The following is a 16,939-nucleotide window of genomic DNA, read 5'->3' on the forward strand; positions in this document are numbered from 1 at the left end:
TCACATTACAGCTTTACCTCTTTGGCCTCAACAACTTTCAGGCCGCTCGACAAAGTGGTGGGAACGGGATGCAAACAAACAGAAGCCCATTGGGAACTTCTGCTGATGACACTGCGAGAGTACGTGAGGTGAGGGGGTGATTCCCTAATTTGAATATGGCCCGTCCAGTCCTGGGAGGCTGCAAAATGCGGTGAAGGCTGGCCGCTCCAGAGGGAGTTCCGGCCACCCCCCCGCCCCGCCCGGCCCAACCCACCTCCCCCAACAATTGACTCCTCTGGTGCCCTGGCAATGCCCCTTTTTAAGGGAGCCATGAAACTAAAAATGTACGCACCTTTTCTTCAAGGGTTTAGCCTATAACCCAAGACTGGACACCTCAGGTAGGCCCCACTTGCACCCCTCCAATTGAGGTTCTGCTCCAAACAAAGTCTCATGGAAACTGAGTCAGGCCCCACTGTATCCAGAACCTGGCCCCATTCACAGTCATTCCAATGCACCCCTGCCTGACTTATGGTGGAAGTGTGCCAGAAGAACCATGGGGGCCGAAATTCACCCCTGCCAGAAACAGGTCGCACTTACCGTTTTTCTTGTGCTTTCACCACTGCAGTGGATGTGGAAGCCTCTTGCACAAAATTCAACTCTATGTCTTTTTTTTCCCAAGCGGAAGTCGGTCATAATGGAGGCGGAAGTGGGGGTGGGCGGAGTGTCCGCCGCTGTCAGTCAACAGCGTAGCACTGAAGACATACTCACACTGGCACGTCACCATGTCGCTCCCCTTCACTTAAAGGGGAGAGCCGATGCGAGCTCTGCAATTATTTTAGTTAGGTCGACTGGTCCAGCAGAGAGTGTTTCAGCCAGGCCAGCAACCTGGAACTCAAGAGGGGGTGCCAGGTTGTCTGTTGGCAGTCGGGCTGAACCTGGGGCCATAAATGTCGGGCTGACCTGGCAGTCAGCCGACAAAGACAATAAGATGGCGGCAGTGCACCCTCCCCTTTAATGGCGGCCGCACCGCCATTTTACACACACAGCGCACCGACAGAAAAAACTGTCGAATACCACGGGCGGGGCAGGATTTTTTTAGGTGAATTTTGCTTGCGGGACGGGAGATCGGCGGTGCGCGCTTTGATGACGCACTTACGGAGGGTTCAGTAGCAGCAGGGCGGAAGTGGGAACTGCCAGAAAAACCACCGAGGAGAATTTCGCAAGCGGAGGCCATTCGACAAAAAATCAGTGGCCATTTGACACCGCCGCATGGCCGCCGCTTTCCGGCAGTAACAGGTCTTATCGGACTTTTGGGGCCAGGATGTGCAAGAACAATGGAACCAGAAAAGACTGCCCACCTGGTTCAGAAACCCTGCAGTTTCGGTACATGGTCCTGATTCAAGTACGTTATTTTCTTTCAACTCCCTCTTAGCGCTCTGACAAGCCTGTATCCCTCTACTTCATTGGCTCAATAGGTGTTCTGACCAAGCTTTTAGTTACCCCTCTGAATCGCCCCTTCTATGGCTAGGTGTCAAATTATTGTCTGACTACGCTTTACATTCACAGCCTTATGGGGTAAGAGGGTTACCAGATGTCCACTACCCTTGGTGTGGGAAAACGTGCTTCTTAATTTCACTCCTGAATGGCCTAGCTCTAATTTTAAGATTGTATTTTGATTTTATATTATTCATAGTTTTAGAAAACAAAGGTTACATGAATTTGGGAAGTGGAGAAATAGAGTTGGTTGGAGCAAGGGAGTTTCTCTGCAGTGCAGGTTGTGGAACTGAGAGGTGCCAAACTGAAGCCCTATTGCTGGTGGGTGGAGTGGAGCTTCAGCATGACAAGTTTACATAGGCAGTTACCTTTATAAATACACACATGGGAATTTACAATGGAAGTGTGTGCTGTAGTGTATTTGCTTCATGGGTTCTTTGCTTAAGAATTCACAGCCACACATTTGCTGTAAGGAACTAGCTGGTTTATTAGCAAAGGATTAACAATCAAACTGAACACTACCAGTTCATCCACCAGGTTCACAATTGCACGCCTCGTCGTGGAGAACCTAGACACAATTAACTGGGGTTTTATTGAGTCTTGTGAACATCACATGACTGGCTAGGCCACTCACAATGCAACAGCTCCACCAACCTGTGAGCATTTCACAGGTACATACATTACACGTGCAAACCTATGTTGTAAAGATCAGTAGTGAGCGAGATCAAAAAAAGCAGCACTTAACAGTAAACTAATTAGTGGGCAGGAGGATTGAGATGAGTGAAAATGTAAAAAGTCAAAGAATAAGGAGAAGGCAATAGAGCAGGGTAGCACTGGGGGAAATGATAACCAGAGTGTGCCAGGGACAGAATTTATAAACATAAAGGTGAATCAGAAAATGGGGTCAAAGCAGGAAAAAATGGTAAAAAAAAACAAATTTCAAAGCTCTTTATCTGAATGCGCGTAGCATTCGTAACAAAATGGATGAGTTCACAGCACAAATAGATACAAATGCGTATGATCTGATAGCCATTACAGAGACGTGGTTGCAAGGTGACCAGGACTGGGAACTAAATATTCAGGGGTATTTGACAATTCGGAAGGACAGACAGAAAGGAAAGGAGATGGAGTAGCACTGTTAATAAAGGATGAGATCAGTGCGTTAGTGTGAAACGATATTGGCTCAGAAGATCAAGATGTTGAATCAGTTTGGGTGGAGATAAGGAATAATAAGGGGAAAAAGTCACTGCTGGGCGTAGTCTATAGGCCCCCTAACAGTAGCTACACTGTTGGATGGAGTATAAATCAAGAAATAATGGAGGCTTATAATAAAGGAACGGCAATAATCATGGGCGATTTTAACCTTCATATTGATTGGACAAAGCAAATTGGCCAGGGTAGCTTTGAGGAAGAGTTCATAGAGTGTATCCTCGATAGTTTCCTTGAACAGTACGTTGCAGAACCAACCAGGGAGCAGGCTATCTTAGATCGGGTACTGTGTAATGAGACAGGATTAATAAATTATCTTGTAGTAAAGGATCCTCTAGGAATGAGTGACCATAACATGGTTGAATTTCAAATTCAGTTGGAGGGTGAGAAAGTTGGTTCTCAAACCAGTGTTCTAAGCTTAAATAAAGGAGACTACAAAGGTATGTGGGCAGAGTTGGCCAAAGTGGACTGAGAAAATAGATTAAAGTATGGGACTGTTGATGAGCAGTGGCAAACATTTAAGGAGATATTTCATAACTTGCAGCAAAAATATATCCCAATGAGAAGGAAAGACAGTAAGAGAAGGGATAACCATCCGTGGCTAACTAAGGAAATAAGGGATGGTGTCAAATTGAAAACAAGGGCATACTAGTGAGAGGCCAGAGGTTGGGAAACTTTTAAATGCCAGCAAAGAACGACTAAAAAAATGAGAGAGGGAAGATATATTATGAAAGTAAACTAGCATGAAATATAAAAACAGATAGTAAGAGTTTCTACAGGTACATAAAAAGGAAAAGAGTGGCTAAAGTAAATGCTGGACCCTTAGAGGATGAGACTGGGGAATTAATAATGGAGAACAGGGAAATGGCAGAGATGTTGAGCAAAAATATTTCGTATCGGTCTTCATGGTAGAAGACACTAAAAATATCCCAATAGTGGATAATCAAGGGCCTATAGGGAGGGAGGAATTTAATGCAATCACTATCACTAATGAAGTTTTACTCGGTAAAATAATGGGACTAAAGGCGGACAAGTCCCCTGGACCTGATGGCTTACATCCTAGGTTCTTAAAAGTAGTGGTTGCAGAGATAGTGAATGCATTGGTTGTAATCTACTAAAATTCCCTGGATTCTGGGGCAGTCCCAGCGGATTGGAAAACCGCAAATGTAACGCCCCTATTTAAAAAAGCAGGAAACTATAGACCAGTTCGCCTAACATCTGTGGTTGGGAAAATGTTGGAGTCCATTATTAAGGAAGCAGTAGCGGGACATTTGTAAAAGCATATTCAATCAAGCAGAATCAGCATGGTTTTATGAAAGGGAAATCATGTTTGATAAATTTGCTGGAGTTCTTTGAGGATGTAACAAGTAGGGTGGATAAGGGGGAACCAGTGGATGTGGTGCATTTGGACTTCCAGAAGGCATTCGATAAGGTGCCACATAAAAGGCTACTGCACAAGATAAAAGTTCACGGGGTTGGGGGTAATATATTAGCATGGATAGAGGATTGGCTAACTAACAGAAAACAGAGAGTCGGGATAAATGGGTCATTTTCCAGTTGGCAAACAGTGACTAGTGGGGTGTCGCAAGGATCGGTGCTGGAGCCTCAACTATTTACAATCATAGGGCTCAATTTTCCCCAGTGATTTGCGCCGTTTTTTTGGAGCAGGCTGCTTTTTTTGGCCTAGTTAAAAATCCACAGTTTTCCCAATCAATTTGCACCAGTGTAACTTAATTAGTTGCGATTTTTTTAGATACATTTTTTTTTCAGACAAAGGGGGCGTTACTTGCCACCTGTGCCAATTCTGGTCATTTAGGCAAGTTTGGCCAGCTGAGAGTTACTCCAGTTCTGCTTAGGCCAGCGTATATGGCCTCTGCAGAAAAACCTTCCGGAGAAATCGGCACAGGTAAGGAAATCGGCGCAGGTAAGTACAGCAGATGCCCGGACAGCAGCAGCAGGAAAGGTAAGAGAGAGGAGAGTGAGAGGTGGGGGTTGGAATGGGGTGTGGGGGGAGGGGTGGAGAGAGGGGGTGGGGAGGAAGCCTTTCGGGTGTAGTTAGGTGCGGGGACTGGGAGGGAGGAGGCCATTCTTCCTGGGGTGGGGTAGTGGACCGGCAAGCCCTTCGGCCTGGGCTAGGAACGGGGAACGGGACCGGTAAGACACTGGGGGGTGAGGGGGGGGGGGAGATCGGGACGACAAGGCACACGGGGGTGGGGGGGGGGAGGCAGGCAGGACTGGCAAGCCCTTCAGCCTGGCGTAGGGGTGGGAGACCGGCAAGGAACTCTGGGGGGTAGCGGGATCGACAAGGCACTCAGGACTGCAGGGCGGTGGGGGAGCTGCAGCTGGCCAAGCACAACAGGTAAAGGGCTCGTGGCAGTCTAGGGAAGCAGACCGGCAAGCCCTTTGGCTAGGGGCGGGGAGCGGGACCGGCTTTAATAATTAGAGTTAAGTTGCTGCAATATATTTTTATGTGTTTTTAAGTTGGTGCAATGAGTTTTAATGTGTTTTTAAGTTGATGCAATATGTTTTAATGTGTTGGGAGCTGGCTGTATGTTTCACTTTGCAGCCTCAGCTCGCATTGTGTCCCCGGTTACCATGGCAACCCGATCTTTTTGGCGCAGATCAAGGCTCCACCCCCAAAACTAAAGGACAGGTTAGGCCACAGCAAAATGAGGAAATCCAATGGGGAAACTTAGAACTTTTTTGGGGGGCATACTTGGCCCCCTAAAAAACGGGTGTAACTCTTCAAGTGTGCCAAAAAAAAGCTTTGGGGAAAATTGAGCCCTATGTTAATGACTTGGATGAAGGGACCAAGTGTAATGTAGCCAAGTTTGCTGATGATACAAAGATGGGTGGGAAAGCAAATTGTGAGAAGGACACATAAAATCTGCAAAGGGATATAGACAGGCTAAGTGAGTGGGCAAAAATTTGGCAGATGGAGTATAATGTGGGAAAATGTGAGGTTATCCACTTTGGCAGAAAAAATAGAAAAGCAAATTATAATTTAAATGGAGAAAAATTGCAAAGTTCTGCAGTACAGAGAGACCTGGGGGTCCTTGTACATTAAACACAAAAAGTGAGTATGCAGGTACAGCAAGTAATCAGGAAGGCAAATAGAATGTTGGCCTTTATTGCAAGGGGGAAAGACTATAAAAGCAGAGAAGTCCTGCTACAACTGTACAGGGTATTGGTGAGGCCACACCTAGAGTACTGCGTACAGTTTTGGTTACCGTATTTAAGGGACGATATACTTGCATTGGAGGCTATTCATAGAAGGTTCACTAGGTTGATTCCGGAGATGAGGGAGTTGACTTATGAAGATAGGTTGAGTAGGTTGGGACTATCCACACTGGAGTTCAGAAGAATGAGAGGTGATCTTATTGAAACATAAGATAATGAGAGGGCTCGACAAGGTGGATGCAGAGAGGATATTTCCACTCATGGGGAAACTAAAGCTAGGGGACATAGTCTCAGAATAAGGGGCCGCCCATTTAAAACTGAGATGAGGATGAATTTCTTCTCTCAGAATGTTGTAAATCTGTGGAATTCTCTGCTCCAGAGAGCTGTGGAGGCTGGGTATTTGAATATATTTAAGGCGGAGATAGATTTTTGAGTGATAAGGGAATAAAGGGTTCTAGGGAGCGGGCAGAGAAGTTGAGCTGAGTCCATGATCAGATCAGCCATGATCTTATTAAATGGCGGAGCAGGCTCGAGGGGCCAGGTGGCCTACTCCTGCTCCTATTTCTTATGTTCTTATGTTCCATCTGCCTTACATGGAAGAAATGGATATTGCCTTCTACATAGCTGAAGTTTTCATCAGGGGAGCTTTGTGCTGACATGGTGATTGAGAAGTGTAAAGTTTAAATCTTCCCACACTTTGCTGTTCAGTAGAATGTCCTGGTATGCCAGTATGATATTAAACATTTTAAGGAATTAAACCAAATGAATCATTTACTTGTGTCCTCGCTCCCCCAGAGAGCAATTGCTGGGGTGGTGACACTGATTATTTTCTGTTAGGACTTTCTGTACCAATTGTAAAATCTCACTGAATATTATGTCCCACATTGTTGCACTATCCTCAATACTCCTACACATCAGTGTTTAGTAAATACGTTCCTCGTGCTGCCTTTTTTGTCTTTCAATCCAGTGATGTCCACGCTTTATGTCACCATGGACTGTACACAATGCCTCAGGGGCTACAAATTTGGTTTAAACCCATGCTCCCATTAATTTGCATATAGCTGAAGCTGCTGGCACTAGCTGATCTTGGTGTTCTGATTTAGGATTTGTCCACCAAATGGGGCAACGGAGTTAAGAATGGCCCCGCCCAAACCTCCAGGTTCACAAAATTCGAAAAGGAGAAAGCAGCGAGGGAGAAAGATAAGCCTAAGGAAGGATATACTTGCTATTGAGGGAGTACAACGAAGGTTCACCAGACTGATTCCTGGGATGGGGGATTGTCCTATGAGGAGAGATTGAGCAGACTTGGCCTATATTCTCTAAAGTTTAGAAGAATGAGGGCTGATCTTATTGAAACATACAAAATTCTTACAGGGCTTGACAGGGTAGATGCAGGGAAAATGTTTCCTCTGGCTGGGGAGTCTAGAAACAGGGGTCACAGTCTCAGAATAAGGGGTCGGCCATTTAGGACTGAGATGAGGAGAAACTTCTTCAATCAGAAGGTGGTGAATCTTTGGCTTTGTCTATCCAGAGGGCTGTGGAGGCTCAGTCATTGAATATATTCAATTCAGAGATTGATAGATTTTTTGGATATTAAGGGAATCAAGAGATATGGGGATAGTGCGGGCAAGTGGAGTTGAGGTAGAGCAGCCATGATCTCATTGAATGGTGGAGCAGACTCGATGGGCCTAATGGCCTACTCCTGCTCCTAATTCTTATGTTCTTATGTTTATGTTAGGACTGAGTTGCCTGGGCATGGAGGACTTGAATGCTAGGAGCTCGGGTATCGCCTGTGGCCTAAGGCTGCAGTTTGGACACCCGTTTCAATCCGTTAATATCTTTGTACAATATTTGCAATTAACTCTCAAAAAAAAATAGATAATTTTTACCAGCAATTGGATACCAGGCTGCACCGTTGACAATCCCATCTACAAAATGAAAGGAAGCATTCACCTCCTGGGGACAAGGACTTCCCGTCCACATGTTGGCATGGGTGTAGGAATATACCTAGGACACAAAATATAGTTGATTAACTAATACAGCAACTCTTTTTTTTGTCCTATTCAAAGCCCCTACCAATATAAATCGGGATATTGCTGGCAGGTCAGTGAAATATTTTCCAAACATTAGAAGGATTTTAATCTTAGTGTTAACAATAAACAGAAAATGCTGGAAATACTCAGCAGGTCAGGCAGCTTCTCTGGTGAGAGAAACTGAGTTAATGTTTCAGGTCTGTGATCTTTTGTCTGAACTGGAAAAAGAGTTGTACAGGTACAACGTCTCAAATCCGCTGTCCGAAAACAGGACATTTTTGAGGCAGCCAAGATGGCGGCAAGGGATGAGGAAACCGATAAAAACCGGTAAAAACAGCGCCGGTGGGGGGGGGGGGGGGGCGGGGGCGAGGAGCGGAGGGTCAGCGTGCGGCGAGGAGTACCAACAGCGAGGTCAGAAATCCGGCAAAATCCGAAAACCGTCACGGTCTCGGTCCCGAGGTTGCGGGATTTCAGACGTTGTACCTGTAACAGATTTTAACCAGGTGCGGTGGGAGGGAAAGGTGGGGAGGGGAGGAAAGAACAAAAGAAATACGGTCTGTGATAGGGTGGAAGACAGGAGTGATTAAATGCTGCAAATGGGAATGGCAGAATCATCAGTAGCAGCCGTCTGAAAAAATGGGGGCAGAGGTTATGGTCTGAAATTGTTGAACTCGATGTTGAGTCCAGAAGGCTGAAAGTGCCTCATCGAAAGTTGAGGTGCTGTTCTTCAAGCTTCATTGGATTCAGAACTGGAGAAAGTTCGAAATGGTCAGAACTGGAAAAAGTTAGAGATATCGGCCCCAAGTTTCCACACGCGGCGAAAAAGGCGCACTTCAGAGCTGGGCGCCTATTTCTCGCGCCGAAAACGGCGCCGGAAAAAAAACGCGGTATTCTCGAGCTCCTTTGCAGCTCGATGTCTGCTTGGCGTAGCGCACAGGGGGCGGAACCTACCACTCGCGCCGATTTTGTAAGTAGGAGGGGGCGGGTACAATTTAAATGAGGCTTTTTGGTGCCGGCAACCCTGCGCGTGCGCGTTGGAGCGTTCGCGCACGCGCAGTCTGAAGTGAACAGTGGCACTCGGCCATTTTTAAAAGTGCTGCAGAAAAAGTGAAGATTTGTTTCTTGGACCCCTGCAAAGGCTTGTATTTTAATTTTCTTGATATTTCTGTGTGTGAGGGAGTGCTTTTAGCAGCACTGCTGAATAAATCACCTGCTGAAATCAGTGAGTTCAGCTTTTCACTGCTAAACTTGCAGAACCGATGCCTGCAAATTAAGGACTGTGTGTTTGAAGAAATAAAAGTGCCAATTCAACTTTACAATGGATCAACATCCACCAAGAACAAAGAATTTCCTGCATGAGGAAGCAAACCATTGCATAATATGTGGTGCACCCATTCTGTAAATTTAAATATAAAGATGTCGATGTGGCTGCCTCTCCCTGTCCAAATGGCCTCAGTCAGTCCCCCTCACAGCTCGAAGGCTGCTGCTGTTCCCGGCCAGCCACTGACGCCGCTGCAATCCCATGGTTGAATGGCCTCAAGTCCGTCAGGGTGCTGCATCTTCGCGGGGAATGAAGGCCTGCCTCAAGCACCGCAGCTCAGCTCGAAAGCTGCTTGCTGCCTGCCCCTGCCGCCTAGACACTGACGCCACACCGCTGCCTGAAAGGCCTGCCTGAAGCACTTTCACACAGAAAGGAACATGATTTATTTAATATTTTCTTTGCTTATAAATTTTTATTCAGGTTGGATTTATTTGTATAATATTTGTATAAGTATAACTAAGGATTGATTGTAGAATTGAATGACTTCCCTTTCCCCCCCTCCCCCCCGCCACCTCATTCCCGACGCCTAATTTGTAACCTGCGCCTGATTTTTTAAAGTGTAGACAAGGTTTTCTCAATCGTACAAAAATCTTCATTTGCTCCATTCTAAGTTAGTTTGGAGTACGTTTTCACTGTGGAAACTTTCAAATCAGGCGTCAATGGCCGGACACGCCCCCTTTTGAAAAAAAAATTCAGTTCCAAAGTGAAACTGTTCTACCTGACTAGAACTGCAGAAAACTAAATGTGGAGAATTCCGATTTCTAAGATACTCCGTTCTACACCAGTTGCTCCTAAAAATCAGGAGCAAATCATGTGGAAATTTGGGGCCATCATAACTGGGAAACATTAGAGATGTATCTTAGTATTGTTTGGCTCCAGATAAAAATCATGTTAAGATTGGCATAGTTAATTCTCAAACCCAGTCCACAGTGGTTCAATTCATATGAATTTCTTTTATTATCTTGTGGCATTGTTCTCAGTAGGTCAGATGACTCATTGCTTTATAAGAACAGGAGGATTATACCATGTCATGTCATTATTTTACTATTAAGGTGAAGCTGAATGCTTTGAAGACCCAATGCTGTTAAGTAAACACAAGATGAGTTCATTCAGGCTGCAAGCTAGACCTTAGCTTTCTTTGTATTCTTTTGAACTATGAATAGTAAGGCCAATTAAAAAACTGAAGACATTCTGACTGAGGTATTTTCTGTTCCTATAGAGTTTGTCTCTACATTCAAAATTACTCCTTTTGTTTTTGTGTGATAATATTTATTTTTAAGTATGACATGTGATACTGAAACTGTGTCAGACAAGAAATGGAGAAGTGGGAAGGGTCAGGAAATGCACACTAAACTTACTGGTGGGGTGGAAATTCAGGGCCTGCATGAGGCCCGTTTCCGCTGTTTAGCGGCAGCCATGCGGCGAAATCGAGTCGCTGCCGCGTTGCACTCCAATGGCCGTCCCAACCCAAATTCAGGTCGGAGATTTTTCGGCCTATCCCCAATTCCGTCCCGCTGATGATGACTGCCGCAAGCGCGTCATCAAAACGCCCACCGCCGCTCTCCCGCACCCGCAGAATACACCGGCCCAAATTCACTGGAAAGAAATCGTTCCCCTGCCGCGCGGTGCCCCCGACAGCTTTCTGAGTGACAGCAGCGGCGTCCCGATCCCGCCCCTCAGCCTGCCTTACCGCCGCACTTCCGCCCCCACTATGACCGACTTCTAGTCCAATGTAAAAAAAATACTAAGTGCCGAAAATCAACGGAAAAGTTGCCTCAACGATCCCAGCGGAAAAAACTTTAAGAGAAAGGTAGATCTGCCAGCTTTCTGGCGGCCCTGAATTTCGGCCGCGCAGTATTAGATGTTACTGACTGGGATAATGCCTCTCTTTGGGCTATCAGATAAAATAATTAAATGTGCATATGAGGACAGATTTGATAAAGCCTTGAGCTGCTTTCAGGTTTGCGAACATAACAACAACTTGCATTTATATAGCGCTTTTAACGTAGTAAAATGTCGCAAGGCGCTTCACAGGAGCGTTATCAAACAATATTTGACACCGAGCCACATGAGATATTATGACAGGGATAGGTAGGTTTTAAGGAGCGTCTTAAAGGAGGAGAGAGAGGTAGAGTGGCGGAGAGGTTTAGTGAGGGAATTCCAGAGCTTAGGGCCTAGGCAGATGAAGGCACAGCCGCCAATGATGGAGGCAGACATTATAGGTCAGCGAGCACAGGGGTGATGGGTGAATGGGACTTGGTGTGAGTTAGGATATGGGCAGCAGAGTTTTGCGGAGTTTACGGAGAGTGCAAGGTGGGAGGCCGGCCAGGAGAGCATTGGAATAGTCGAGTCCAGAGGTAACAAAGACATGGATACAAAGCCCTTGCTAGCTCGTACCAGCTGTCTTCTGGTAGAAGAAATACACTCACCTTTGAGATATGCAAAAAGACATCATGATCAGGAGTATGATGTTCTAGAATCTCTTCAGGATCAAGTCGGCCATAGTACCAGTCATCGTAAGTGTGCCAATAGTGATGATACTCTAGTGTGGGAAGAAACAGGTGGAGAATATTGTTAATGCTTACTATCTAGCAATTATTTGGAAAATACATTAGAAAGTAATGGGAGGGCTGTAGAACCAGAACAACATGAAATCTTAGGTAAAATACGCCAAAGGCCAAATGCAAAATGCTGATTGGCAAGTTAGGTAATGATGTTTCCGGATACCAATTCTGTGGCTCATACAGCTCTGATCGTGCAGTATAACATCAGTTCTTAAACCATATTGTTGAGTTCTCACTGAATGAAATTGTTAATTATGTGCCCACTCATTTAACTGGAATGGTTTGTTCTTTGAGAAGATAAAAATCCTCTGTGTGTGTTAACATTTATATCGGGGCGAAGTCACAAGGGGAAGATTTCCCTCATGCAAAATTGTAAACCTGTTCTTTATAAATGCATTTATGTTTCACCATACATTACACACAGAGGGAACCTCTCTCATAGTAGGTGCTTGACTTTGCCCTTGGGTTAAAATGTTAACACATGGAGGAATTATTTCCCTTTTGAATATTGGAAGTTATAGTTCATGCATAGGCATAAAAGGCATTTTCTGAAAATAATCAGGGATGAATTCGATAAACACTTTGGAAAATTACATTAATTAAATGAATGCTTAGTATTCCTCAATAACTTTTTGATAACATTGTGGAACCTAATGTGCAATGGAATACTCAATGTGTTCTTCTGAAAATGTAGACCCTCATATCACCTAATTTCTGAGATGAAAGGAGACTGGTATACTAGTATTCCAGCCAGGCCATTCAATTTTCTGTTTGATTCCTGTACCTTCTGTGACTATTCAAGTTCACCACCTATCACACAGTGGCAATACTGAGCAAAGGACTAAGCCCCTTTCCACAGATTCTGATGTCTATTGTGCTTTGCTGGAATAGTGGAAGACATGTTATTTGTTAATTTTGACTACTTTTAGCATGGGAGCAGGAGTAGGTCATTCAACCTCTTAAGCCTGTTCCGCCATTCAATTAGATCATGACTGATCTGTATCTTAACTCCCATCTCCTGCCTTGGTTCTGAATCCCTTAATATCCTTGCCTAACAAAAATTTACCAATCTCAGTTTTGACATTTTCAATCGGCCCAGCCCCTGCCCTGTCTCAGCAGCTTTGTGGGGAAGAGAGTTCCAGATTCCCACTACTCTTTCTGTGATGAAGTGCTTCCTGACATCACCTCTGAACGGCCTGGCTCTAATTTTAAGGTTATGCCCCCTTGTTCTGGACTCCCCACCAGAGGAAATCATTTATCTTTATTCATCCATGAATCCCTTTAATCATTTTAAACACCTCAATTAGATCACCACTTAATCTTCTATGGTCAAGGGAATACAAACCTAGTCTATGCGAGGGACACCTCACATTCTTGTGGCTAAGCAAGAACTGCAAAAACCCACAGTACATTGTTGGTAAATGAGAAGGAGTGATTATTACAGCATCTCATTCCGACTGAGGAACATATATACATTTAGTCACTTGAACCATTTCCTCTATGATCAAATTGAATAAATAGATTTAACAATCTAGCAACCACAACAATGATATGAAGAAGAGAGCCATCATTACCATCTGGTATATTATCGTAGCCGTAGTTAACTACAAGAGCACCTCCATGAAGGTTTGCTGAGATGACAAAGTTCTCACTGGATATCCAGTTCATCATTAGAAGAGTTTCCTTTTCATATTTTGGCTGCTGTTTAGAAAAAGCATTTTGAAAGTTCCGATTGAGGTCAACCTGTCTGGCGTTGTACCTGTCGGGTTACAAACAGCAGCGAGAATTTAGCACAAAAGCAGGTCACTGTGCATGACACGTGTTCCTTTCTGGAAGATGTACACTTCAAGTCAGTTTGAGCACACTAAACACATTTATGGCGGTGTTAATTATTTGGGATGGGTTTGGGGCAGGAATGGAGGGAAATGGGTCGAAGGGGCTGGCCACTTCCCTTGACCCCATTTGCATGGGGCAGTTTGCACTTCTAGTGGACCTTAATAGGAACTGACAGTTTTTTGGCAGGAGAATGTGGGTGCAGTTTTGGGGGGTGCAGATTTGAGGTGGTTGCCTTAAAGAACCTATTGTGCTCTATTTACTGCCCTAAAACAGGCCGTAACTCAGAGGACAGTTCCTCCCCAGCAGCAATCAACAAAGCCAATATCATGCTGATTTTTCTCAGACAGCAGCTGTTGGTAATGATTCTGCCGATGTCAGTTACAGTTCCTCTACACCCATCTTTGTTTCTTTCCTTGTCCCATTACCATCTCCTTTCGCTTTGCACCATCATCAGAAAAAAGCAGTTCTGATGTAAGGTCACCGATGTGGGATGCGCACTTAAAGAGCCGTGACCTACAGGGCTACAGACCTAGTGAAAGTCGAGATTAACATTATCTGTCCAATGTTAAGACTGCATCTTGAGTTCTAGGTCCAGTGCTGCTGTCAAGAAGCAAGAGAGACATTCGAGCACAGGAGGCAGGGCAGAGACAGGCCACGTGACTGATCTCTCGTGTTGAGGGTCTGAGTTGTGAGGAAAGAAAGGAGAAACTTGGGCTTTTCAGCCCATAAAGGAGGCATTTAGGAGGTGATCTTAGACTTAAAAATAGTAAATGATATAGAAAAGGTTAATCTGGAACATAAGAACAGAAGAATTAGGAGCAGGAGTAGGCCATTTGGCCCCTGAGCCTGCTCCGCCATTCAATAAGATCATGGTTGATCTTCTACCTCAACACTTTCCTGCACTATCCCCATAATCCCTCGATTCCCTTAATATCCAAAAATCTATCGATCTCTGTCTTAAATATACTCAAAGACTGAGATTCTGGGGTAGAGAATTCCACACATTCACAACCCTCTGAGTGAAGAAGTTTCTCCTCATCGCAGTCCTAAATAGCCGACCCCCTTATTCTGAGACTGTGACCCCTGGTTCTAGATTCCCCAGCCAGTAAAAACATCCTCCCCGCATCTACCCTGTAAGAATTTTGTATGTTTCAATGAGATCACCTCTCATGCTACTTTAAAATAGACAAAGGGACACAGGTTCAAAATAGTAAAAGGTAACTTTGTCATTCTAGGTGGCAGGGATCGCAGGTGTGGGAGGTGCTGCCGAAGAAGCCGTGGCAAGTTGGTACAGTGCGTCCTGTAGATAGAACAACTGCAACCACGGTGCACCAGTGGTGGAGATGCTGCAATGGGAGGAGGGTAAGGCTGTCCTGGATGAATTAATTAATATAAGCCCAATGGCCTTTCTTATCTGTGTGGATCTTATGATCTTGTAATGAAGCTACTCTGAATGGGCTAACAGCTTTGTTAAAATGGTGGACAGAATGACTTTGTAGAAAGTAGTTTGTGTGTCCATTATTAGAACTGCAGAGAATTATTTCAACCCACAAGAGTCTGGCATGTATTGTAATACAGTTAGAGGAAGATATGAGAAGTGTGAATAAAAGAACCTTTGAAAAATAGGAACTGATTTTCAAAACTAATTGCGGTGTTCTGTAAAGGATATTAATAAATGAATGATAGACTTGCTAGTGACGCTCATATCTGAAGAATGTATCAAAATAAAGACTGAATTTGTTGATTCACGGGTGTTTTGTAAAACAAAATGTACCTGTCTAAAGACAACTTAATTAATCTGAAATCTTCCTCCAGCAAAGAAATTCAAAACCAGTTTGGGTGCCGCACACTGCTGGTGTTCCCATGGTTAACCAGATAAAGACCAAATGCATTTCCCTCAAAACATATTACTGCTAAAATGCATTAATATGGAGAGCTCTACCTTCCCGTTGTCCCATAGCAATCAGTAGGGTCTGAAACCTTTGCCCCATCTGAATTCATGGTAGGCATGATGTGAATCCGAGTATTGTCAATGAAGGTTGTTAGGTCCTCATCAAAGCCATACATTGTGGTAAAGTAGTTGATCAGGTGTACAAGAAGTTCTCTGCCTACCACCTGTCAGATAAACAGATCACATTAAGATGATTTAAAGTAATCCTTCTACCACAAGATGTCACTGTGGTCAACTTCAATGGGTAGCACACTCGCCTCTGAGTCAAAAGGTTGTGGATTCAAATCCCACTCCAGGGACTTGAACACATAAATCTAGGCTGACACTCCAGTGCATTGCTAAGGGACTGCTACATTGTTGGAGGTGCCGTCTTTCGGATGAGACGTTAAACCGAGGTCCTGTCTGCTCTCTCAGGTGGACGTAAAAGATGCCATGGCACTATTTCGTAGAAGAGCAGGGGAGTTATCCCCGGTGTCCTGGCCAATATTTATCTCTCAATCAACATAACAAAAACAGATTATCTGGTCATTATCACATTGCTGTCTGTGGGAGCTTGTGTGCAAACTAGTTGCCTCGTTTCCCACATTACAACAGTGACTACACTCCAAAAGTACTTAATTGGCTGTGAAGCGCTTTGGGACGTCCGGTGGTCGTGGAAGGCGCTATATAAATCCAACTCTTTCTTTTCTTTATAATGCTAGCCGTTTTCTTGTGGCTTTGCTCACTGTGACTTGTCAAAAAAGTATGATGGGGAAAGCGCAACGGAAAAAGTTTTGCAGGAACTAAGTGCGACACTTCCAGTGTGCGCAACATCTTAACATCTTTTAATATATTACTAATAGATCCTGTGACATTACTCATGGTGACTTAGAATACAGGCAGCATCAGAGGTGCTGTCAACAGTGTGACTGGGAAAGTGTCACAGGAAGTTAATGTGCACTCTATGTGGCATTTTTTAAATATATTATGGATATATCAATATTAAAATGGTATGTCTGCATGTACAGTTATCACACATGGCTACAGTTGTAAAACAATCTTAAAGTCTTATGTGCTTCACAATTGGAGCATGTGGCTGACAAACATATTGTCATTTGTAAAGTTCACTGACCAAATATTAATGAAACTGACTGTCCTGAGGTTCTGCTTATTTAACAATTAGGGATAGAAATTGCCTCCCACCTGAAATGGGGCACTCTCACCCCGTTTCGATGGTTTTTACCACAGCTGCGGTTCAGGTCGTTTCTTGAGTGGCATTCGACTTTTTTTTTGTTGTGATCTGGAAGTCGGTCATAATGGGGGCGGTGACACCAACCGAGGGGCGGAAGTTGGGGGCGGAGTGGAGTCACCGCCGCGATGACCTCATCACGGG

General features: G+C 44.5%; 1 protein-coding gene across 1 annotated transcript in view; it reads right to left on the reverse strand.

Annotated features, from left to right (window-relative positions):
• Positions 1 to 637: 637 nt before the first annotated feature.
• LOC139226916 (carboxypeptidase M-like) overlaps positions 638 to 16,939 on the reverse strand; it is a 33,323-nt gene continuing 17,021 nt past the window's right edge. The window contains exons 4-8 of the mRNA XM_070858008.1: positions 15,559 to 15,731; positions 13,355 to 13,539; positions 11,646 to 11,758; positions 7,752 to 7,869; positions 638 to 777 (exon numbers count right to left, since the gene is read on the reverse strand). Of these exons, the coding sequence (XP_070714109.1) occupies positions 638 to 777; positions 7,752 to 7,869; positions 11,646 to 11,758; positions 13,355 to 13,539; positions 15,559 to 15,731 (729 nt within the window). The remainder of the gene's footprint in view (positions 778 to 7,751; positions 7,870 to 11,645; positions 11,759 to 13,354; positions 13,540 to 15,558; positions 15,732 to 16,939) is intronic.

Source organism: Pristiophorus japonicus, chromosome 16, assembly GCF_044704955.1.
Source record: "Pristiophorus japonicus isolate sPriJap1 chromosome 16, sPriJap1.hap1, whole genome shotgun sequence".
Lineage (NCBI taxonomy): Eukaryota > Metazoa > Chordata > Chondrichthyes > Pristiophoridae > Pristiophorus > Pristiophorus japonicus.